We start from the raw sequence: 26,796 nt of genomic DNA, 5'->3' as shown, positions 1-26,796 counted from the left end.
AACAATGGCAGTCAAAGTCTTACTGTGTTTTGCCCTACTTTATTTATTAGCAAATACAGTAACTTCCAACTGTTGTGCTGGGCATATCTGTGATCTGAACATTCCAACTATTCACAGTATTTGTAGCATGACATGCTTTTTAATATGTCTGAACAATGCTAGGACCTACTGTAACGCCACAGGCGGTTGTATTAAGAATTTCATTGCAAAAATGTGGTCTATTTCCTACTAAACAGGTGCAGATTGATGTGTTCTATCTATAGAACAGCCTTTCCAATAAAAATGTGTGAGTATGAGTATGTACTGTATGTACACGTGTGTGTGTGTGTGTGTGTGTTTTATATAATATATACATTATTATATGTACTTTAGTTCATGATGTATTGCCATTTTATTGTCATATAGAATACATGATCTGAATTGTATGGTTATAGTGTATTTTTCATTATATATATATTTTTTTCATTTCCCACTTCATCTGCTTTTAAAAAAAAGTTCTGATTACATGTAACTCGTGGGATTTCAGTGAGGTTGCCACTTAATTCAAAGCACCAATTATTTATAAGACAGGATCAGCTGTATAACTGATTGATGCTTTAAATTTAGCCATAATCTTCCTGAAATTTTGCTGGTCCCATAAAAGAGGAACCTATAACATAAACATCTACATAGTCAATATTTAAATTTAAAAAATAAAATCTAACGGCCTTGATGTACACAGAGGCGTACCTAGGGTGGCACCGGCGGAGCTCTTGCTGCGGGCGCCAAAGGTTTGTAGGGAGCCCCTCTGCTGTGTTCTGTGCAGCTCCCCCATCCCTGGGGGGAGGGTGAGGGGTAAAGCCTGCACTGCTGCATTGCCCAAGCAGGAGGGAGACGGGGGTAAGGCAGCGCCGCTGTGTTGCCTTGGCAGGAGGGAGAAGCCGGCACCCCTGCATTGCCCTGCCGGGAGGGAGAAGCCAGCGCCCCTGCATTGCCCTGGCAGGAGGGTGTGAGGAGAAGCCAGCGCTGCTGCAATACCTCGGCGGGAGGAAGAGAGGGAAGCAGCACCGCTGAACTCCCAGCCAGACCAGAAGCAGCTACTACCATCACCACATTCTATGTGAGGAAGACATAGACGGTAAGGTGAGGTACAACGGAGGGCTGGGGAGGGGACAGAGCTGCTGCTGAGTTCTGGGGAGGAGGAGGTCTGCTTCTGAGGGCTGGTGATGGGGTTACTGCTATTGAGGGCTGGGGATGGGGCAACTGCTATTGAGGGCTGGGGAGGGGGAGTTCTGCCACTGAGGGCTGGGGAGTGGGTGCTGCTGGGGAGGGGTAGCACTGTGACTGTACTGCACTGCCACTGAGGGCTGGGGATGGGGGTACTACTACAGAAGGCTGGGGAGGGGGGTACTGCACTGCCATTGAGGGCTGGGGATGGGGGTACTGCTACTGAGGGCTGGGGAGGTGGGGTGCTGCCACTAATGGCTGGGGAGGGGGGTGCTGCCACTGAGGGCTGGGGGGGTGCCGTGGTATGAGCTTGCTCTGGGTGCCCTGGCTGCACCCTACACCACTGGATGTACAACAAATTAATATGGGTTTCAATAAACCTGTTGATATGGATACCTTGTCAGTGGTTCCCAAACTGTGTGCCTAGGCACCCTGGGGTGCCTCAGGACACTTGCGGGGGTGCCCTGGGTTGGTGGTCCAGAACTCAAATTTATTTAAGTAATAGGCAAAACCAGTGCTTGTGGCTTCCAATCATAATTTATGTGGACAAGCAGAAGCAATTCCTGTTCCTTACTACAAAATTGAACCTAGGAATGACATATAAACACAAATTATTTAATATGTTTTCAAAATGTGTCCATAAGAAACTTTTGGACTAAGGGTGCCATAAAAAAATTCTGATTCTCTAGGGTGCCGTAATTCCAAAAAGTTTGTGAACCACTGCCTTGAGTGATATTAATATACATTACTAAGAGCATTCATATTGCTCAATATTAGATAGCAGATATAATTATTGTGGCTTGTGGATCAGCAGAGTATTTTTCTTTCTTTGTAGAACTACAAGCCCATACATGATAGCACCTCTTGATGTGTGTAATTAGGGTGCGCATACCAATATTCCTTTCCCCATGTACTAAATATTGTGTACATAGTACACATGAAGGTCGGGACTCCTTCAACTTTTAGTAGCACCCTGCCACCTGTTCTGAATGGTTTTAACCATTTTGGTTGCTAGTTTTCGCAGACATATTGAAACTAAAGGCACAAGGAAGGTAAGACCTACAAATTTGCACACTTTTTCAGTTTAAGAGATGAATTTTGGGCGCAGCTCCCCTTGGGTTGGTGTGACTGGCTTTCACTGGAACAACATAATATTTATTTAGCACTGATATTACAATTACAGGCATTTTTTTGCTCAGATCCGTGCAGGCTTCTCTGGGTAAGAATATAGAAAATTAAATAAATAATATATGTGGGGTTCCCCCACGAGCATTATCAGCCCTGTCTCTTTCAGCCTGTCCTGGTTTCAAGAATCCAGCACTGGGCTCTTGGACAATACGGGGAGGTCCACCATATTTTTATGAACAGCACCGGGCTCCAACAGCCAGCGGTGCCATGCCACAACCTGGGGAAACAATTTATAATTCCCCTGGGCAAAACTTGACACCCCTGCTTGTAATTCCCGGACTGTGGACCCCCACGCCTGGGCTGTCTCCGCCATACCTGGGTAGTGGACACCAGGCTGATGGTGTGAAAAAATAATGTGGTAAAATACAAGACACCTTAGCAATTGTGAGTAACCATCTTCCCTGAATTCTTAATTATAGACAGGTATGCAATCACACACACACACACCCCCCCCCCCCCTCCAGTCCTCCAGCCACAAGAGCAACAATGATCGCTAGTAACAGCATTACACCTACTCCATGCCTGGTGCAGAAGTTACAAATGACAATTATCTGCACAATCCATAATCACAACGCAGAATGCTGCATATCACAGGATGTGCTGGTCGCATTCAGGCTTGCCGAGAATCCAGAATCAGGTCCATGGCCTGCAATCAACATTAACTTGCCTGCCAAGTACCAACTGAAAGATTTATATGGGAACATTGCAGGCAGTACCAGGCTACCTTTTTTAACACTGTGATCAGCCTGTCAAAAATACCTGGCTGATCACAGAGGTATATCCTACATACTGGAAAGGCTAAGCAGGAGAAATGGGTGGTAGCGCTAAAAACGCCATCTGAAGTTGGAATTATTATCACAGGGCTCCATCTTGGGTTTATTAAATATTGGCAGATCATATTTCCTATTTCTATTATGCTAAATGTGGTCTGAATGCTAAAAAAAATGCAATTTTAAATGACTTGGAGGAGAATTTTGAGAATTATACTCCAGTAGTCCATTAGTACATTTAAGTAATACTAAAATAATGTAAAAATGGTGTGAAAATCCTATTGATAAATATGTTATGAAATCATTTTGTGGTGCAGTCTAAATGCATAAGCAAGGTTGATGGGTCCAGTTTACAGCAATGGAATGGACAATGCTTGGAAATGTCTCCTAACATACGGTACCTGTAGTGACTTCATTGACCTGGCAATAAGCCATATCAGGCTGCCAGTCTGAATGGGGTCTCAGCCAGGGTTGGACCCGTGTTTTGTACATCGGTTGGACCCATATACAAAATCCTGGGTGCAGGTGTGGATTATTAGATAGACAGTCAATAGGTTAACACCAAAAGTATGACATGATATAGGCCGACATGGCCAAAAGGTCGACATGAAGAAAAGGTTCACACTTGAGTTTTATGCATATTTATGTCAGCATGGACCCGCAATTAATGTAATGCATACCCTTGAAGGCTCACTTCACTTGTCATTCTTCAGGCCAGGTGCCTTGCTCCGCTAGTGATTTGCTAGCCACACTTTACTGTTCTCAGTTGTAGTCCACGTGGATGGTACATTAAGACAAAATTCCCAAAAATTGTAAACAATTGTGAAAAACTCAGTGACCTTTTCATGTGCCAACTTTTTTCTTGTCGGCCTTTTGACCATGTTGATCTTTTCCTCATGTTGACCTTGTTGACATTCTGCATGTCCACCTTTTGGATTCGACCTATTTACTGTCTATCTAGATCTATTAACCAAATCACTAATACATAACTAGATAACATGAGATATTACTACACAATGAGGTCCGAGGGGGTTGGGCGGCGAGGATGCCTTTTCCTCGCTGTCCAACCCCCTTGCTGCATTCAATGTTTTGCCAGAAGCCCCTTAAACGGCACCAATGCAGCAAGTCCGCTGCATTTTGTGGCGAGCCCCGCCGTCATGGAAGCCACACTTTCCGTTTCCACCTCGCTGAAAGGAACCAGCGAGGTGGAAACGGCAAGTGAAGGGGAAACAGTTGATTTGACTGCGAGCTATCGGCACTGCTCGCTATCATAGCTCGCCATCAGAGCATTGAATATCCCTCCTTTGTGTCACACAAATGATTAAATGGAACAACCAATCCTTTTTCAATCCCCTATTTCACTTCACTCTGTAATGCTATTGAAATGTCTACAAGTGTACCAAATGAAAAGTCTGGAGTTTTACCAAATTATGTTAAGAGAACACATGAAAGAAAAGCATCACAATCATGTGGTACATTATAAAAAAAAATATATTGTTTGTTGTTTATTAATTAACTATTTCATTTTTTTTCTCTCTTTCCAAATGACCAACTTAAACTTTGCAAGCAACATAATTATTTATTTTATCAATTCATTAATGAACTTATCTTATTTATTTAACTGCATACAGAGGGTTTATAATTTTCTTGAACATTACATGTGTGCCCAGGAAGTTTGGTCAATTGGCTTAAGGATATGGAGACATACTGTACAATACTGAATCAACAAAGTAAATTCTTAGCTTTAGATTCTGTGAGGCTGCACTTTCAAATACAGGTTGAGTATCCCGTATCCGAGTATCCGTTATCCAAATTATTCCGAAAACCATACATTCCAGAAAGTGAAAAAAAAATATTTTTTTTGCTAAAAACTCACTGGGGACATTTGTAACAGCACTACTGGTGACATGATATGTAACTGGCATTATATATGTGCAAGAAAATGATTGCTTGGCATTCAAATTCAATATCTGAGATAGTACACAAATTTTGTTTCATGTTTTGAAACCTTGTTTTTTGAACAAATAAAATATATTTGTGTGTATTTTATGTGGTAATAAAATATATTTGTGTGTATTTTATGTGTTTATACAGCATACATGCAAGATACTTCAAAATACATAATTGAAATATTAAAATATTCAGAAATACGGAATAATCCGTTATCCAAAATTCTCCTGGTCCCGAGCATTTTGGATACGGGATACTCAACCTGTACATCATTTCAAGTGATGCATCTTTTCTGATAGCTATGGCCTTTATTAGGGAATAAACACTCAATTATATAAATTAGTTGAAATTAAAACAGTATATAATATGCAAATGATTATATCTTCCAGCCTCTTGAATATGTGAAGCATCACATAAATTACTCGCTGCACACACAACTGTGTGCCAATTACACACCACCCTTCATCACTTCCATTGTTTTCAAAAAAGATTTTCTCCTCTCAACAGAATCCGAATCTCTCAGATTTCACAAACTGTTCCCACCAGGCTACATACCCTCAGTGTGAAATTTATTTTTCTGTCCAAACTACCAGCGCATTTTTCTTTATTCATCAAATTCTCAGGCTGCTTTCTTGGAAAAATGAGAAATGAGACTATTTCTTTAATGGCTGCCAACCTGCAATCTGCACATGGGGATGACACTGGTCCCATTTTTACAATAGTGTCCTGCTTAGACGTCTGTACATGTGTCAGAGACACAGTGTGTATGTGCCGAAAACAGCCCTATTAGTTGCAGCCTGATTGACATGTTGCAGACCTTTATCTCTCTCCAGAAAATTAGCATAAAAGAGCAAACTACTGTATCACTAGTTAAGATCACCCCTACAATAATGTGAATATTTTTGTCTCATAATATACAGGAACAATACTGATTATCCGACACCTGATGGTCCAGCACCTCTTTTATTCTGGACACGTCAGGTGTCCAGAAAAAAAGAGCAAGTATTTTTCTATAAAAAAACAGAAGCAGCAAAAACTATCTTGAATAAGTGCGCCAGTCGCACGAAACGCATTGATCTGCTGCTTCCATGGACTGCCTGCACCCCTTTACCCTGCCCAAAATCAGAACCCAAGCTGTGGCCGACGAATAACGTCATCATTGGGCATTCGCACATGCCAGAGCACACCGGGCGAATGGAGTGAGGAAAAAATCAGTGATTACCATCAGCTTCCACCAGCGGTGTCTCCCCTTTGTTAGAGGTAGGGAAAGTTGAGCACATCCACGGACATTGAACTGCTCCAAAAGGAATGTGTAAACATTATTCTTTTAATATTTTTTTCTTTTACAGGTGCTTACTTTCTTTATTCCTATCTACTCTCTTCTTTTAGTATTTTTACACATAGCGCTCATTCTTCAATTCAATGTATTTTCTTTATTGAGCTGCTTACAATTATGGGTGAATACCCCTGTTTACAAGTGTCTAGATAGACAGTTAATAGGTCAACACCAAAAGGTTAAAATGCTATAGATTGACAGGGTCAAGAGATCGACATTAAAAAAGGTCAACATGCAATAGGATGACTTGGGTCAAAACGACGACGTGCAATAGGTTGACATGGTCCCATTTAAAATAAAATGTTGGACTTTTTCATACTTTACCATCCAGGTGGATTACAATTGATAATAATAAAGTGTGCAAAGTGAAGTGAGGCAACAGGCCCCAAGCACGGCCAGGGAAGTGAGCCATGCGAGGTTACACATTACACTAATTGGGACAGGTAGACAGGTATTGACATGAACATTTTTTTTTTAAACTCATATCAATTTTTTAATGTGTGTTCCTTTTTCATGTCAACATTTTCCGAATGTCAACATTTCCTCTTCTGACCATGTTGACTTGTTGACGGCAACCTACTTCGCTGTCTATCTAGACACCATCTATCTAATAATCCACACCGGATACTTTGTACAGAACGTGATGTTACCGTAAATAAACCATAAATAAATTTTTCAGGAGTAATATTAGAAGCATAATGAATTAGTTGTATATAATATATATATATACACAATACTGGCACATTATAGTAATATTTAGATGAGGAAAAGGAGAAATGTATCTAGACCTTTCAGGTCATGGTACTAATTCATGGTCAGTTCAAAATGTCAATGTTACAGCAATCTGTTTACATTATAATAATGAGCCAGAGAATTTATTTTTATTTTTTAAAATAAGAGTCCTCAGGTGCAATAAGAGTCCTCATTCTTCAGCGACCGTTTCTTGGGCCCCCATCTGCTTAAGCGAACATTTGTTATCAAACCGCCTTGTTTGCCCCAAATTAAGATGTGCTGTTGCCACCACAAAAAAAACACCCTTCTTTCATGTAAATTTACTAAACTGTAGAGCACATTACGGTAATCAGTAAGAAGTGCTCGTTTATTAGGTCACTTCTGAGTTTGGTCACAGCTACTGCACATGAGACTGAGCATGTACTGTACATGTGATTATTACTGTGGAGTAATCCAAAACATTTAGTGAAATCACTATCTGTCGCCATTGTTCGTTATTATGGTCAAATTCCAGAAAGCTACAGTTTCTGGAGCTAGGTAAATTTAGTAAATAAAGTTACGATGCCAACAGCTAAAGTTGATATAGTTACTAAAGTGCAGGTTTTTAGAAGCAGAGATGCTGCCCATAGCACCAATCATATTCTAGCTATTATATTTTAGAAGGTGATAGACAAATGAAAAGTAGAATCGGATTGGTTGCTATGAGCAACATTTTCCGCTGCTAAAAAATTCCTGTACTTTATTAAGTATACCCCTATGAGTGTTCAGAAATGTAATTTAACTGTAATACTGTAGGTGTTATTACTAAGAACTACTTATGGTAGATGGAATGTATAGATTTAATCATGAAAAAAGTGTTAAGGTGCCCACTCACTGATAGATATTGGACTAAATCCGATATCTATCCAATTTCCTTTGAAATCCAGAATGCCCCTGATCAGGGTCACAGGTAGAATGATTGAGTAAATGATCAGAGGGTTTACTAAATCATTGTGTGGCCATGATCAGAGGTGCTTGGGGTTTGCCGCTCCATCTGCCACCACACATCTCCACCTGGTGGCAGCTGATTGGCTAAGAGAGCTCTCTCAGCCAATCAGTGGCCAGCCTTTTTATTTGAGATCTCCTGCCCACCGCTGGCCTTTCTCTCTCTGTTTTCCCCTAGTGGGGGTGCGTCAGTGCAATAGCGTGTGGAGGTGGGTCAGCAGAGGTGTGGTACGGCTCGGGGAGGAGGGGGCAGTGCCGGGACATGGCCACATCGTTCATCAAGCTCACACATGGAACAATGGGTCATTCGTCATTCCCCAGGCTCAAGGAATCCGTACACTTGTTGAATGACCAGCAGGCACCTGCATTGGATCATCATCAAGCCCACACAAGGTACATTTTTAAACGATTGGTCGCTCCAAACGGTTGGAAAAGGTCATATCATTTTAAAAATCTTATCGTATGTGGGGGCCCCTTTACAGCAACAACAAGCTTACACGAATATAAGGTTGCAAGCATAAATTGTTTATAAAAAAAATCCCAAACATCCAGACAACAGTTACTTGTATTGGAAAATAGGCTTGCAAGGCTAATAAAGGCACTAGAGAATAAACAGAAATATTCCTATAAAATAAGGCGACTCACTGCTGTGACAAATCCTAAGCAGTTACCTATGATACATAGTTACTGAACAAGTGCAACTATATATCACACACTTTTCTAGGGTTATATACTGTAGCTATAGATCAAATAAATTGGTGTGTATTATAATGATGTACAATACTCAGTGAAACAAGTAGTTAAGACAGTGGTTCCCAAACTTTTTGAATCACGGCACCCTAATTTATCATAATATTTTTGAAGGCACCCCTAGGCCAAAAGTTTGTTACTGAGAGTTTCAGAAAAAATATTAAATTAAATAGGTTGTGATTAAATTGTACCCTTAGGTCCAGTTATGTGGTGAGGAACATGATTAATTTCTGTTACATATTTTATAATTGGAAGCCATGAGCACTGATTTTGCCTACTTCGTTGGCCATAAATAAATGAATTGGTTCTGGACCACCAACCTGAGGCACCCCTGCAAGTGCTCCGAGGCACCCCAGGGAGCCTAGGCGCACAGTTTGGGAACCACTGAGTTAAGAGCATGGATTATAGTTATTTGACTCCATTCTAAAGGGGTGTACACATGGGGAGATTTTAACTAATGGACAATTTTGACTATTTTGGGAGAGATTTTGTCTAGATGCACTGGAGATTTTGACTAAGCGATTTTGTCTAAGCAATGATAGTCTATGATCTAGTCAAAATTGCCTTGCCTGCACAGTCAATCTATGCTAAGCAATTTCTGCTAGACAATATTGACTAAGCAGGAGAAACATAGGGAGATTTTGGCTAACCTTCTAGGAGATTTTGACTATCTAGTCAAAATCTCCTGTTAAAAGTTCTCCGTGTGTACACCCCTTTACCCTTAAGAGAGGGAGTGACCAGAGGAGGAACTGGGACAGAGCAGATATACAAGATAATTGTGTTTATAGATAAATACCTTTCTATTCGGAAACATGTAACTTCCACAATGTTGTATTACAATTATTGTACTAGCAACTCCAAAATAAAAGTTGTGACAATATAGATATATTAATTATATATAACCGGCAGTAGTGCACCTGTTACTGCACAATGTAGCATTGTAGGAAGATTTAAACATTGTTACATACTGTACAAATCTCTTTCCTGCCAATGTTTCAGAAAAGTCCAAGAAAATCGACAAACTCTATTATTAGGGAATACAATCATTTTGAGATACTGGTCACATCATACACACAATACACTCTTACTTAGAAATCATTAAAGGCTGTACTTACCATCTGTGATTGGCTCTTTGGACAGCCATTGATATCTTCCACTTTTTCATTTGCTGTATAAAGAATCAGGAGAGACAAGTCAGCAAAGCAGGTAAGGGAGTTGGAAGTTACGGCATAGCGTGTGCATTCACTTACCTACTGCACTCCAATAACTGTACCCCCTGTGCTATCTACCACATAAACATACACAAATATACAAGAGCAGAAGTGTAAATGTGATCTACCGCTAATTCTCCTGCTCCTGTCAAGTAACTGCTAACATGAAATCCTCTCCAATTGTCTCTGCATGGTCAGGGATAATGTTTCAATGCATCCCAGGAAGAATTATCCCCTACAGCAAACAAAATGCACACATGGGAGACATATGGTTTGATCGAGTCTTCTCTGACATTTCAGCATGTGGAGGATACACTTTAAGCCGTTGTAAAATAACGTTTGTACGGTTAGTTCCTCAGTATTTTAATACAAACACATTTTCAAACAAACTCACAGAACAATCTGAGCTGTGGAGACATCTGGAGTTAGTAACTGTCGCGCAGACACATTGAAACTTAACCTTTTCAAGTCCAAAGCCATCCTGCTACAATCACACTTCACCCAGTCCATCCCTCTCCTATTGCTAAATGTCTCAAGTAGAGACACCAGACTTACCAATGATCTGAATGATCTCTGCCAGCAGCACACCATCAGCAATATCTTGTTGCAAATCCTTTATCAGCCTCTTGTGACCAGACTTTGCAAGGTAGTGATTTGCCCAGTCAGTGTAAATCTGCAAAGGGAAGAGGGAGGGATAAGTAAGATAATAAAAATTATTCAGAAATGCATTGACATTGACTTTAACAGCAGAAGTATTTAGGATTGCATTCCAGCTGGGAAAGTCACAGCTAAAAGGAAACTGTTATGCTGCTATTATTTAAACAATTTATTTCCTATTCCCAGATATAATGACTCACTTTATTTTTAAATGAGGGTCGCTAGAGTTCTCTGACCACACAAGAAATACACTCTCACTCCATGGCTATCAGGGAAACTGCTGCCACAAATCAGTCACTTCCCGTCCTCTTTAGTGACTAAGACCAATTGATTTGATCAGAGATACAGGGAGTTCAAAAAAGACGGTCATTGTTTTCTTTTGCTTTAGAACGTGGGGTTTTTTGATGAGCAATATGAGTATAGTAGAGTTTGGCTATTGTCATTTTATTCAGCTCAATGAGAATACTGCAACCACTAAGACTCACAAACAGCTTAGTAACAGTAATACAAATATTAAGTAATGGTCATGATTTTATTATATATATATATATATATATATATATATATATATATATATATATATATATATATATATATATAATTGTTGACACTGAAATATTACATAAGGCACAGCTCTCTGCTCTACAGAGCTCTATAGTTATGTCATATAAATATTTTTAAGCTGTTTATTTCCCTGTAACAAAATTATTGCTTGTTTTATTTCTTATGTATTTAACGGAGTTTATACAGTAGGTAGATTGTAAAGCAATTTATTTTTTATATCATGCTTTTTAGCTCTTAAGGTATTATGCTTTTTGTAGTAGAGAGTACACAATCGTTTTGAAACTAAATGATTTATAAGGGCTTTTATTCCATATAACCCTGGAATCGTGTCACCACAGGTATATCATTAGTTGCACAAAAATAAAAAGAACGATGACAACTTTTCTATGTCGATCTTTTGACCCTGTCAACCATTTGGTATCTAATCTAACTTGACTATCTATGTACTGCCTGTCTTTCATTCCACACTGCACCAGAAAAATCCTGCATATTGTATCACATGCCAGTGGGAGCTACTGTAATCAAAGGTATGGCAGTACCTCATAATGGATAGGGAAAAGCGCTATGGGCATTATATATATGGCTACCCATTACAATACACCTTGAAAAAAGTTTTTTTTTAATACCCCTAAACGTCAGACACTAAAAACCTCGTACACACTAAATTTGTGGAGTGCTGCTGTTTGTTCCTACGTCGCTGACTATATACTGTATCACACAGAGAGTGTGAATCTTTTTATTGCGCTATTAATATGGCAGCACTTCTATGGAACCTTGCTGTTAATAGAGAAACAAGTGGATAGATGAAAGAAGAGTATAGAAGTGCACTCTATAAATTCACCAAATAAAAACAATGAATAATTATGGAATAGTAAATAAATTTAGACAAATAAAAGAATAGTTTATTCAATTTTTCAAAATTGTCAGTTTTTCTTAAGATTCTGATTTCTGATCCAACATCTGAATGACTTCAATTCATAAAGGAGACCCTACGCGTTTCGTCCAAAATGGACTTCATCAGGGGTAGTTGGGATCTATTCAGATCTAATGAAGGAGATCATTTTTCTCAAAATCAGGAATGGAAAGTAATGGTCATAAGAGCAGGGTGTGGCATATGTTTCCATAAAATAGAAGAAATTGCTCCTAGTGTCAGAAACTGGGTATTAGCTCAAGTTATTTTCGGCTAGGAGAATTTCCTCCAGACAGCTTGTACCCAGAGGTACGTTCAGGAGATTCGAGAAATCTGTATATCCAGTCTAAAAGTCTTGCTCACTCAGTCTTCAAGCAGAAATAAGTTTTAATCAGGCAGCATGGCAGGAGATAATCAACGTTTCGGTACACCTGTGGGACCCTATGCGTGGATCGTATTTAAGGTATAAATACGATGAAAAGAGAGGGTCTAAATGAGGGCTTATAGGTCTAAATGAGGGCCCTGTTTATAGGTTAATATGAGGATGTGTGTATATATATATATATATATATATTCTTTCTTTTATTGTATGTGTTTTAAAGATTGTAATGTAATGATTGCCTAAAAGTTTTAAACGTTACTTGCACTATGGAGCCCCCTTCTTATTGTTTGTGTGTGTGTGTGTGTGTGTGTGTGTATGTATATATATATATATATATATATATATATATATATATATATATATATATGGGGAACTAAGCAGGCGGCACTCGGAGAAGTTATAAACAGGTGAAATCAGTGAAGTTTATTTCAACGTTTCGGAGCCCGTAGCTTCTTCGTCAGGATCCTGACGAAGGAGCTACGGGCTCCGAAACGTTGAAATATACTGCACTGATTTCACCTGTTTATATCGTCTCCGAGTGCCGCCTGCTTAGTTCGCCATATCGATAGCATGCTTGCCTTCACTGGAAGGCACTGGGGAAGGACACATCCAACAGGGATGTATATAGCTAACAAAACAACAAAGTACAGCCATATATGACTTTACAACTTAAAACAAAGACTAGGAATGACTTTAAATCACTAATCTCTTTTTAACTTTGATGATTCCGATCTTCCAGAGGATATATTATATATAGTCACGCAAAGCATAATACACATGTTGTCCACATGATTCTGAACATACAGGTTGGGTGTGTTATGTTCCTCTATAGTGCATTCTGGAACTACTAACATAAATAGCATTAACCATACCAATACACTGAATGGATGCTGTGACTGTTAGTGTTATGTGAATAGAAAATAATATCATGAGGTTAATGTTCCTTGCAGTGCTTTGGCAAAATGGATGCAGTTCTCAGCAGACTGTTACTTATTTACTTTTCATATGTTCATTTCTGATTTCCTTGGATAACAAAATCATACTCTGCATTTATACTTCACTTGTTGAAATATGGTTTAGACTGTTTTTGCCGAAAGGTATTTATTTTGTATTCCCGAGTAGGGAACGTCTATACTGTATATTTTCTCTTTTGCTTCAAGTTATACATACAATATTACCATTATATACATAAAACTCATAAAACACAGACACATTTATACAGCTAGTTTATCTAATCTCCATGATTAAAGTGTTTACACAATCTGCATTAATAGCAGCATAATGCTGGGTTCTCTATGCCTCAGCGCCATCATAATGACACACTAGTTATCCATGTGTTTGAATGGAATATTTTGTATAATGTTACAGTTCTTCTTATGGGCAAAGTTTATAATCATTTCCTAGCCTTCATAGCTTCACAAGCCTTGGTTCTCATAGTCATAACACATAGCAGATGAGGAGACCACAGCAAGCACCACATTTAAGGTTTGTTTCAAGCTTGCTGAGTTTGTATGAGAAAATAGTTACCATCAGTGGCGGCTCCAGTGGAGTGGATGCAGCACAGTTCAAATCTCAAATAGGGGAGCCACACCCAAAAGGTCTGAGGTCACAGACCTTACCTTAAAGGTCTGGGCACACCTGAGTTTTTCGTGACACTCCCAGAAGAAGGCAGGTGACTACACTGACTATCTGTCAGACATATTGCGAGGGGCTTGCAATTAGATTCATTCGCTATTTCTGTCACTATTTTGGTTGGGCATACGTGTTCTGATCCATACACATGCACAATCATCGATAATCGATAGGATTGCGAATTGACACAACAAGAATGAACTCTGAATAAATCCAAGGTCTCTGGTTTGTCCAATGTATTTCCCAGCCACCAGTTTATTTCTCTACTCTTTTTTTTATCACTTTTAGAAGCTTAGAACATTTGTCCCTCACAGTGATAATGTACCAGCCAAGCAGCTTCTAACGATCATTTCTCAAACAATGGGATAGCTGTATGAAGCAGTGATAAGGGACAAGAAATGATAAAGTGCCTGGAACAATCACCGGCCAATCAGCTCCTAACTGTCCCTTTTTAAACCCAGCCTGTAACTTAACATTTAGGAGTTGATTGCCTGGCGATAAAGTATCAGGCACTTTATCACTTCTCCTCCCTTATCACTGCTTCATACATCTACCCCACAGTCTGTAACATGGCAGTTAGGAGATGTTTGGCTGGTACTTTAGTTATCAATCTCCACTTTATCACTTTTTAAGGCTTAATTAATTTGTCCCATTGTACTTTAATAGCAGTTTTTTGAAGAATAAAATTATTGTATTGGGCTTTACATGCAATAAGTCATAATGATAAAGAATATGTACAGAAAACATAGCGGATTTTCTCACTTATGCTGATTGTATGCACCATATGCATGCCTCTGCCTCAGCAGAATATAATCCTTATCCTGTGTATTTCCACCTGCTTTGTATTAGATGACAGAGGGCCAGATGCACTAAGCGTCAAAAGTGATAAACAACCAGCCAATCAGCTCCTGTCTGACATTTTTCAAACACAGTCTGGGACATGGCAGGTAGGAGCTGATTGGCTGGCTGTTTATCACTCTCCATTTTATCACTTTTGAAGCTTAGTGCATCTGGCCCAGAGTGAGAAAATTTGTCTTTGTATTCACCTATATTTATAGCATTTGAATACATATCCAGCTACTTTATAGGTGACTACTACAGTTGAATTGGTGACTACTTCAGAAATCTGCATGCAGGAAAGCAGTAACAATTGATATTTCACCTGTACTTTGGTGGGGTGATTGTAATTGAATCACCCCCCCAAGTACAGGGGCCCGTTTTTTTTTGCCATTGTGTATGCAAATAGCCATTTATGCGCATGTGCAGGCGCTGTGTGTGAGCGGTCACAACAAATAGATAATTCGCCGGGTACTCTCACACAACAGTGCGGGAGGGGGAGCAGCGGGCCAGGGGATTCGCCCATGAGAACGCCCAGCACTTCATGGGCGTTCCCATTACAATGCTGGGCGTTCCCATGGTCATTCCCCGATGTTGCAGGTTCCGGGGGACGGCCAGCTGATCAGTGGATGTCAGCTGCCCGCTTGCTTCCCGTACAGCGGGCCTGCAGATCTTGATCTTGCAAAATCATTTGATGGTCGGCAACCTTTGAATGATTTTGTCCCTGCACGCAAGGCTGCGAATGAATGTTTCCATGCAAGGGGGGGAGGCAGGCAGCCATGCGGGCAAAGTCTAGTGGACTTGCAAGGCAGTGGAATTCACAGCCTTGCAAGTCAAACAGAATAACCTCTTTAGTGCACACTTTGTTCCAGAGAACGTGCAACATAGAAACTCTGCAAGAAGGCATAATTCAATGGAGCCCCAGGCCCTTACACACTGTACCATATCTGGCACTGCAGATGTTGTTAGAGATTTTGCGGTGCTGCTGAACAATCTAGTGCTTAAATATTGAACGATATCGTCATTGTGCACATCATTGCATAGTCTATACTCACAAAATATACAGTAAAATGCAAATACTGTCTTTATATTGTCTTTCCATAATTAATTACTTATAAAATGGAGCAATCAATGGTCTTTGGGATGGTGGTAAACTGTATTTTCTAAGGAATAGTTATTGAAATGTGTTTGAAGAGTAAGTAAGGTGAATTTACTTGAAATTATTTATTATTTTTATTTATTAACAGTTTCTTTTATAGCGCATACATATTCCGCAGCGCTTTACAGAGACTATTTGAACATTCACATCAGTCCCTGCCCCTATGGAGCTCACAATCTATATTCACACACACACACACACACACACACACGAAGGACATTTCAATATGCCTTGTGACCTTTTGTGACCTTAGAAGACCATAACAAAGTCTGTTGTGTCTGTAGAACTTTGCATCTGTGTTTCTGAATCCTCAATGAGATTCAACAGAAAACAAAAGGTGAAGCCTAAGTGAACAACCACATCAAACCCAAAGTGGTTTATTGAGCCCGGAAAATCTGACTCATTACTCCATCCTGCTTTCAAAATAAACTCTCTAAATGCTTGGCTTAAATATCAAGCAATTGGTAAATAACAAAGGTAAGTACAGAAATGGCCAGACATTAATAATGCAGATAACAGAATAAAACTTCCTGTTTTGATTAAACGTTACACATTTCTATAGTCACACATACTTAATTACTGTAGTTAGGACACCACAATTTATAACCTTGATTAACTTAAAAGGATGGTGGGCTTAAGTCTTCACATAAAAAACCTAGAAGGAAATGAAAGTGAACATAAGGTGTAATTATTTGTCCAGAGCAGTGGTTCCCAACCTCGGTCCTCAAGTACCAGTAATAGTTCACATTTTCCAGATCACCCAGCAGGTGCACTCATTATTCACAACACATTTTAAAAATATGCACAGGTGGAGCTAATTAAAGATTCTGAGAGGAGACCTGGAAATATGAACTGTTGGCGCTAATTGAGGACTGAGGTTGGGAACCACTGGGCTAGACTATTAGTACTTAACCACACTCTCAGTTTTTCGCCACAGATAAAGTTTTGAGGATTCATGGATGTGGACGCAGGTGGGATAATTACAAACACAGAAAACTAGATAAGCTCTCCTGTGCATGATTATTTAAATCCACAAACCATAACTTGTTGGTGGCACTGAGTACCAGAGTTAAGGGGTGCCGGACAGGTTCCCGACAGTCGGGATCCCGACAGTCATTTACCCGACGTCGGGATCCCGACTGTCAAATCGCCGACAGCCGGGTGCCCGACGGCCACCTGCTATTTTCCCTCGTGGGGGTCCACGACCCCCATAGAGGGAGAATAGAATAGGTGGCTCGCGTAGCGAGCCACCGTGCCCGCAAGGGGTTTTTTTGCGCTCGCCATGCTGTCTGACTCCGGACAGTCGGGATCCCGATGTCGGGATAATGACTGTCGGGATCCTGACTGTCGGAGTCACATACCACGCCCGAGTTAAGAATCCCTGGACTAGAGGTACATTCTAAATCTAGCTTGCTTTACAATGGAATACTTTCATGTTCTGTGGCCAGAACAAACTTTTGCTGCATCAATCAGAACCTCTCATTTATGTAATTATTAAAAAGTCCTGTCCATATACTGTTCATTTGATAAGAAAACATGCCAACACATGTACATAGAAAAGCAATATTCCTAAGTCCTGCGCCGTAAGTGGGTTGACCCTGCTAAACCAATAAACCAGATCTTAATTAAAATACACCGATACTGTCAATCCCCGTTAATTGCTGCTGTTCTATAGGGGGTAGCTCAGTGCCCCAAATTTAGCTAGCAAAAAAAGAAAATAAATAGAACTGCGCAATATAGGGGGTAACAGTACATGCAATTTATTTACTCACTAATATGAAAACACATATAACATACATAAATTTAAAAAACAAATATAAGAAAAATAATAAAAAGGTACATGTAGATATAAAATATCTTAGCACAACCGGTTGTGTCTATTTAGTATGCAAATTTAAAAGAATATACTCCACTTCCCTTGAGGTTAATCGCAGTCATATTAGTGTGTTAGTTGGTTGGAATGGCTGGTTTGGTTAACAGTCTGATTATGAATTAGTGTTAAAGCTTGCAATAAATCTTGAATTACACTGTCCAGGTTTTTTATGTCTGGCCAGACAATTTGTATTTTGGGGTACCTTACAGCTGCCACCTGTAATTCCTCCGGTCTCCCAGTTGATGGTGCTGAATCACCTTTTGGTCCAACTATATCTTGAGTCACCTTTGGGTGGATGGTCTGCTTGGTTTGCTGTATGGTTTCCCTCTGGTCCCTTCTTGTCATTTTCTTATCCTTGAGAAAGCCGCTGAGTCCGTGACCGGAGGCGGGGAAACGCGTTGGATATCTAATCCTGCACCAGAGGGAAACCATACAGCAAACCAAGCAGACCATCCACCCAAAGGTGACTCCAGATATAGTTGGACCAAAAGGTGATTCAGCACCATCAACTGGGAGGCCGGAGGAATTACAGGTGGCAGCTGTAAGGTACCCCGAAATACAAATTGTCTGGCCAGACATAAAAAACCTGGACAGTGTAATTCAAGATTTATTGCAAGCTTTACCACTAATTCATAATCAGACTGTTAACCAAACCAGCCATTCTAACCAACTAACACACTAATATGACTGCGATTAACCTCAAGGGAAGTGGAATATATTCTTTTAAATTTGCATACTAAATAGACACAACCGGTTGTGCTAAGATATTTTATATCTACATGTACCTTTTTATTATTTTTCTTATATTTGTTTTTTAAATTTATGTATGTTATATGTGTTTTCATATTAGTGAGCAAATAAATTGCATGTACTGTTACCCCCTATATTGCGCAGGAATCGGTACATCTGTCAGAATGAACTTAGGTCTACAGTCATTAGGTCGACCCCCATTAGGTCGACTGGCAGGAAGGTCGACCTGATTTAAGGTCGACATGGGCCAAGGTCGACATGACTTAAGGTCGAATTTGCATAAAGGTCGACATGAGGATGGTCGACTGGTCATAAGGCCGACATGGGTTTTTCACTGATTTTTGATCCGAATGTCGACACAGTCGACATGGACACAGTTGGCAATGAGAATCGGCCCCTCGCATCGCTTGCTTCGCTCGCGATGCATCGGGCACGGTGGCTCGCTTCGCTCGCCACAGCTTTAATAACGTCCTCCACGCCCTAGTGGATGGTAGGGCATGAAATACCGCCTGTCGTCACGTCAGCTCAAAAAACTGTGAAAAACCCCATGTCGACAATATGACCAGTCGACCTTCCTCATGTCGACCTTTATGCAAATTCGACCTTAAGTCATGTCGACCTTGGCCCATGTCGACCTTAAGTCAGGTCGACCTTCCTGCCAGTCGACCTAATGGGGTCCACCTAATGACTGTAGACCTAAGTTCATTCTAATAGATGACCGCTTCCCATTGCGCAGTTCTATTTCTTTTCTTTTTTGCTAACACATGTACATAACTGGAAATAAAAAAGGGGAATAGGGTACTGTGTTCAGATACCCAGGGGCATGTATGTCTGAGTTATAAACCAAACATTCAATGATATCTTAATTTAAATATTTTATTTAAAAATTAAGGATATGCATTTACTATGAAACTGTCAGGTGGTCCCTTGTCCAAATAAAACGTGGAATATGCAATATAAATACACAGACAATACAGCTAACAATATAAACTACTGTATCAATAATCCATTATAACTATACCATGGGCTGTGCGTATAAGATGAAATGGTATGTCATTGAAAGATGGTTTTATAAAAGCTTTAAAAGTTCAATGAATCAGGAGGACAATGTTCCTTATCCGGATATACTGAGCAGTAGTAAAAAGGGCACAATCTAGAGGTGCATAATAATGTGGTAATCACTTTATTAATGTCCAGTTATTCCGCTGGTGTTAGTGTCTGACCTTTAAGCTGTGGGGCAAATCTGTAGGCTGTCAAGGGATTCCTTATCCGTGTATTCCAAAAATCAAAATATTCAGAAAACTGTGGTTTTTCAGAATATTTTTTTTGTTTGTTTCTCCCCACTACCCCTTTTTTCATACTTACCTTGTCCCACGATGTCTACGGCGGCCTCAGGGATCCTCTTCGGCGTTATCTCCAGTCTCAGGGATGCATTGCGCAAGTATGAAGGCACGCCGGTGACATCACACATTTGCGCAATGCACCCCTCGGACCGGAGGTGCCGCCGAAGAAGCTCCTGAAGGCTGCAGTGGACATCAGGGGACCAGGTAAGTATGGAAAAAAATCTATTCCAAAATCCTATGTACAAATTGCTTGTGGTCCCGAGTATTTTGGATAAGGGATACTCAACCTGTATTGAAAGTTGATATTAAAAATGGGTACTTGTGTAGTTTCATGGCGTCTGAGTCCCCTTGCGGGGCTCGCTTCGCTCGCCCACGCTGCGGGCACGGTGGCTCGCTACGCTCGCCACGCTATCTAAAATCAACTCCATGCCAACATGGATAGTGGGGGTATGAACTATCCATGTTGGCATGGAGTTAAGTTAGTTTATCTTAGATAGTTTGTGGCGAGCGTAGAAACTACACAAGTACCTAAAAATGTGTAAAAATATCAAATGCTAAATATTTAAAAAGAATTGTTTGAGAAAATGCTTTATTTAGGTAAAAAAAACACCTTTTATTTGATTTTTTCCTACTATAGCCATCCTGAAATAATAATAATAGCCTAACAAGAATTATAGTTGTACACAAACTTCAGATATACATGTTAAATACATTCCTAATGCTATTGCTGGAGTGAAAAGTCAAATCCTTCAGCACTAGAACTGTCATAATCAGTATTAACCCCATGAAAGTTAGGGAAAAACTAGAGAAAGCATACACAAGTATTGTTTCACTTGAATTAAAAAAAAACGCTCAAACAAACAAAAACCCATAACATGAATGGCCCCCAAACATCATTTTTATCCTCCAAATTAACAAACAAGAAAAACCTTTCAGAGCAAATATACTGATATATCCATTGCTGCTGTTGGTGGTAACCTTTGTGTTTACTATGGATATCACATGTCTGCTCCTAAGGGTAACTTAAGGTCTGTTATTCTAACAGCTGAAATCAGCCAGTAGAGCAGGTGAGGTAACAGTGTCACGGCTATAGACAAAGGTCTGACAGCTGGGGACTGGCAGAGGAAGTTATGCAGTAGCTCCATTTATTTAAAATTTATGGTTGTACAGAGAGACCATGTTAAAAAAATACAAAAAAAGATTTATTTACAATTTATTTAAGATTTGCTCTGGCTGTGCTATCCAAATATATATATATATATATATATATATCATATGCTGTAAAGATGAGGAAAGTTGCAGTGATATTTGACAGAGCACCAAGACATTTTGCAGAGGTGCATACCTCCCAACTGTCACGATTTTAGAGGGGCAGTCCCGATTTTCGGGTCCTGTCCCGCTGTCCCACCCGCGGCAGGCATTGTCCCGCTGCGGGGGGTGGCAGTTGGGAGACCCCCAATCTAGTAGAATAGACGCTGTGCGCATGCGCACAGCGTCTATTCTCGTATGAAAAAGAGGTTGCGGCTAATTAGCATAAGCCGCGCCCTCATTTGCATACGCCCGCCCCCTTTTCGGGCGCTCGCGCGGCTTCGACGCGCGAGTGTCCCTATTTCTTCAGGTCAAAAGTTGGGAGGTATGGAGGTGCAAAATTTCAGGTCTACAATCTGAACACCACTTTTGCCTTGTCGATCCATTGCATTGGATACCACCCAACTGTCCCAATTTTCAAGGGACAGTTCTGTTTTTTGGGACTGTCCCACATCCCACCGGGACTGGCAGTGTTCCGTGGTGGTGGTGGGAGCAGTTGGGAGTTTGTCCTGCTACCCGCTGCTCTGCTTAGCAGAGCAAAAGGGAATACACACGGCATCTATTCGCGGCAAGTAGGGGATAGAAGATATGGCCAGTAGCTCACAGAACTCTGGCCACGACCCCAAGGCAGCGAAACAGGGGAGTGGCCTTGCAGGAGCGTCATGCCTTCTTAACGGGAGCGCGCTGCTTCGTGGTCTGTGGGTATGCATTGTGTTTCTATAAACTGAAAATACAGCTGCAGTCTCAAATGCAGGATTTCTAGGAGTTTCTACATGTAATCCGCAATCTCCCACTATACAGAACATTGGAGTAAATGCAGGAGTATGGTGGAGCAGTAGAACCTAGTAATGACCCATAAAATTGGTCTTTTTATACACTGGATACTGTACACAGTATTAATATTTAAAACTATAGCTGGTCTATTGTATAGGCTGTGTCAAACATAACTAAGAAGTTTAAATAAAGATCCTGTCTCTTCCTCCTGGCATCTATTCTCTGGTCCAGTGCTGATTGAGGGCTCATATCCACACCAACACACCAAATGTGGCTGACGAAGCTGCTACCACTGGGCATGTGCAGCAGCTTTGCTCTGTCCCCCAACGAATGTCGACACAGACACCAAATAAAATATGAAAAACTCATGTCAACCTTTTTTCATGTTGATCTTTTCATTTCAACCTATTGCTTGTGTCAACCTTTTGACCATGTTGACCTAATGCCCCTTTCCCACTGAAGCTCTTAAATGGTAAATTGCCATTTTTTCCCCCACTATTTACCGTTTAAGGCTGCAAAGGGAAAGCGCCAGAGTTGATTTACCGGGTAAAGTTAACCGGTATTTCAACCCATTTAAAAAGCAGAGTCCTACACGTTTAAATACCGTTTTTTAGGCAGTGGGAATGCCTCTTAAACAGTATTTCAAATCCCACACTACTTCCCCCTCCCCTGATACTTACCTGTGTGGGGGATCCGGGCAGAGGGGTTCACGCACTGCTGAGGAGGCAGCGGGGTCCATTCAGCGTCGGGCCAGTCCCTGCAGCTGATGGGAACTAATAGTTCCCACTATGCACATGTCTACTGAGCGCCGTGCATATCAATGAGCCGCTCATTACATATGCACCAGTACAGTGCCCATGCGGGATGGACCCCGCTGCATCCCCACTGCCTAGCATACAGAGGGACCCAAAGTACTGTGCCCATGCTGGACCCCGCTGCCTCCTCAGCAGTGCGTGAACCACGCTGCCCGGATCCCCCACACAGGTAAGTATCAGTGGAGGGTGGGCACAGGGCAGGTACAAGGGGAGGGGGTATATTACTGGTTAATTACCGTTTTGTAGCTTTCTCAAGGGGTTCAATGTGAAAGGTACAAAAATGGTAATTAACCAGTAATATACCGTTTACTACATGCAGTGGGAAAGGGGTTAAACCTGCTTTGACCCGTTTAAAAAAACATTTAAAAAACCGGGTCAAACAGGTTTGGCAGTGGGAAAGCAGCATCAGGTATGTCAACCTTTGTCATGTGTCAACAGATGGTCTGTCTGCCAATAATGGTTGAACCTATGACCCATACCCCATACAATTAAGGCTGCCCGTCCAATTGGAATGTATTCCAAAGCACTTTTTAATTTTGGGCGATGGCCTTACACTACTTAGTCATGATGAAGATAAAGCACACACACACTTAAAGGGATTTATCTCAGTTTGGTGTGAAAAAGATGCGCTGCACCATGTTCTTTAAGCACATGTTGTTGTTTTTTGAGAAATATGTGTACAGTGTTGAGGATGAGCAGAGTACTGTACACACCAGCAGTTACATTTTGTAGGCAATCACCAGTCAGGTAGCTTAACCATGCTCTGTGATGTGTTTGTGTAAAAAATCACTGCCTACCCAACCCTTCCGAAAACCGGATGGTCCTCCAAGTCCCCCGGAAAAGTGGCCAGGTGTACCGCACTCTGCGCACCCTCCTCAGCCGCCCACTTACAGAGCGCAAGTGAGCATACCAAGAGGGACCCAATTACACGATTTGTGACTGACTGCATACCGCCTACAGGACGTAAAAGTGTGATGTTCCAAAATGCCCATGTGATCACTCTTTCACTGGTGACATATTGGGATAGACCTATGAATATTCAAAGCTCCGATTGGATTCAGAATGGCTTTAATACCGTGCAATGTAAAATCATTTACAAAGAGCTGGCGGCAGAGAAAAAGGAGGAACACCTCTCACATTCGGGAAACTTGCCAAACACAAATGATCTCTCATAAAATATCATAAATTATATGTATATTCACATCTGTCTAGATAATAGTTTTCCTTTGCACTTTACGGAAAACAACTATACTTATGATTCATAGGCTGTCATGCATCGGAAGGAAACCTGAAATACTATTGTACTTTGTACTGTATGCTATCTCAATGAAGTGCAATTCATTTCTTCAGTTTCATGTTAATACTATTATTCCTACAAGCTGACAGGTATTAATGTGTTTATGGATGTCTGTGAAATGATTTAGTCAAGGACCCATGCAGGATGTGATACGGTCGTATTGTCGACCTGACTTAGGTCGATAGTCATTAGGTCGACACTGATAGGTCGACAAGGGACAAGGTCGACATGGTTTTAGGTTGACAAATGCATTAGGGCAACATGGGTTAGTTCGACATGGGTTTTTTCACTGTTTTTGAGCCGACATGTGCCGATAGGCGGTATTTCATGCCCTACCATCCACTAGGGCGTGGTGGGAGAATAAAATAGTATGCCGAGCGCAGCGAGGCACCATGCCCGAAGCATTGCGAGCAAAGCGAGCGATGCGAGGGGCTGTGGTTGACTTCCAACTGTGTCCATGTCAACTGTGTCAACATGCGCGTAAAAAAAAACAGTGAAAAAAACCATGTCGACCTCGTGACCTGTCGACCGAATGCATTTGTCGACCTAAACCCATGTCGACATTGTCCTATGTCGACCTAGACACCTTTCGACCTTCACCCGTGTCGACCTAGTCGGGTCGACAATATGATCCACACCCCGCAGGATACACTCTGTGCATATACTTTAGTCTTTACAAAATTTTTATATAACTAAAGAGATGCTGCCACTTAGATATATTGTACAGCTAAACAGCAAATATTTGTTTTCATTTTCCAAACGGTTGTACAAGGCAAAAAAAAACAATTGGTTGATTGGATTATAATATATATTACAATGATCTTTGAGGGCGTAATATATAATAAATGTCTCCACTTATTGTAAAAATAAATTGTTTATCAATAAACATTTAATTGGTTTGAGTCTACAGTTGTCCTTGCAATGCCTATAGTCTATTATTTTATATACAGTATATCTAGCTATATATCTAGCTATCTACATTATCTACATAGGCGTGCGCAGAACATTTTATTAGGGGGTGCACCATCAAAGGGGTGTGCGTAGCATCACCTATTGGGCATAGCTAACACTGCTCATTGGGTGTATCGAACACTGCCAAACTGGCGTGTCTACCATCATCTATTGGCACTCGCTACAATATAAAACGTCTCTCTGCCACACCATAATCTCCTGCCTAGTTCAGCTCTGTGTAACAGTACATGCAAATAAAGTCACAAACATATATGGATGATGCAGGTATGTAGTGATATGACAATGGTCTAGTACAATTAACAATGCAAAACACATAATTGATTGATGGGCGCGTCTTTTATTGGAATACAGTTCTAAACAGAAAAAGTCGTTGGTAAAAGGTATCGCTAATGGCAGGGAGGTGTTCATTAATGTGGGCACAGCATTAGGGGGTGCCTGTGCACCCCTAACACTCAATGTGTGCACACCTATGATTATCTATCTATCTATCTATCTATCTATCTATCTATCTATCTATCTATCGCAAGTCTTGTGACTAAAGCCATTAATGATTGTTTACTGTTAAACTTCCTAAATTGGATACATTGTGTTCTATCTAGGTATTACTCACAATAAGTGGAGTGGATGACTTATACTTACTCATTTCCTTGTAATCCTTTCACTTTACCAACTTAAAAAACATTTTAAGAAAAGTGTTTGATGCTAGAACAAAGCCCTATTTATAGCACTGTGTTTCAGTTAACTTAACAATTCTCAGTTCTCTCAGATTACAGGTAAAATCCAGTACATGCTATTTCTACTTTATAGGACATTGAAAACGAAACTCCATGCTCTAGTCTAGTGACACATTACAACTGAGTAGCTTTTTGTTTAGTTCCAGCCATTAACACATCGATGTACAGTATCTGGTCCAAACATGGTTATACACTCTGAGGGATTTATTTACGAAGATGGGAGTTCTATTGAAGATGGGATGTTGCTATGGGAGACCAATCAGAAACGACTTCTTATTTATTTAGCACTTTGTAGAAGATAATAGATAGAATCTCATTGGTTGCCCGTAGCAACATCCCATCTTCAATAGAACTCACATCTTAATAAATAAACCCCTTATAAGTGTATTTGCAAAGCAGTTTAAGGCACAGATAAGTTTCCTATGACTGTAAGGAGTGTGGGTCCAGGGCTTTTTCTTCCCGTACAATTTATGCTCCCAATGAATCATAGTGAATTGAATATGTTGCTGAATATGAAAAGCCTGCATGGTATGTTAGGAGAAACATTTTTAAGAATGCTTAATATGTAAACAATGTTTCACATTTTATATCTGGTTTAAGTTACCTAAACTATGCAATAAGATGAACAACGCAGTGGCTGCATAGACAGGGAGTAGTTTAAA

General features: G+C 40.5%; 1 protein-coding gene across 15 annotated transcripts in view; it reads right to left on the bottom strand.

Moving 5' to 3' along the window:
• The window catches only part of NAV3 (neuron navigator 3), a 582,637-nt gene that overhangs the window by 219,245 nt on the left and 336,596 nt on the right, over positions 1–26,796 (bottom strand). For 13 of the 15 annotated variants that reach the window (XM_083182606.1, XM_083182597.1, XM_083182601.1 and 10 more), the window contains 2 exons: positions 10,683–10,800; positions 10,032–10,084 (listed from right to left, as the gene is read on the bottom strand). In XM_083182606.1, the coding sequence (XP_083038732.1) occupies positions 10,032–10,084; positions 10,683–10,800 (171 nt within the window). Of the gene's footprint in view, positions 1–10,031; positions 10,085–10,255; positions 10,432–10,521; positions 10,562–10,682; positions 10,801–26,796 lie in introns of those variants that run through there. The other 2 variants (XM_083182607.1, XM_083182608.1) reach the window with 2 other exon arrangements.

The sequence above is a fragment of the Crinia signifera genome, chromosome 4, assembly GCF_055691185.1.
Source record: "Crinia signifera chromosome 4, ASM5569118v1, whole genome shotgun sequence".
NCBI lineage: Eukaryota > Metazoa > Chordata > Amphibia > Anura > Myobatrachidae > Crinia > Crinia signifera.
The sequence above is the reverse complement of the archived record's forward strand: the minus strand, read 5'-3'. Positions and strand labels throughout refer to the sequence as shown.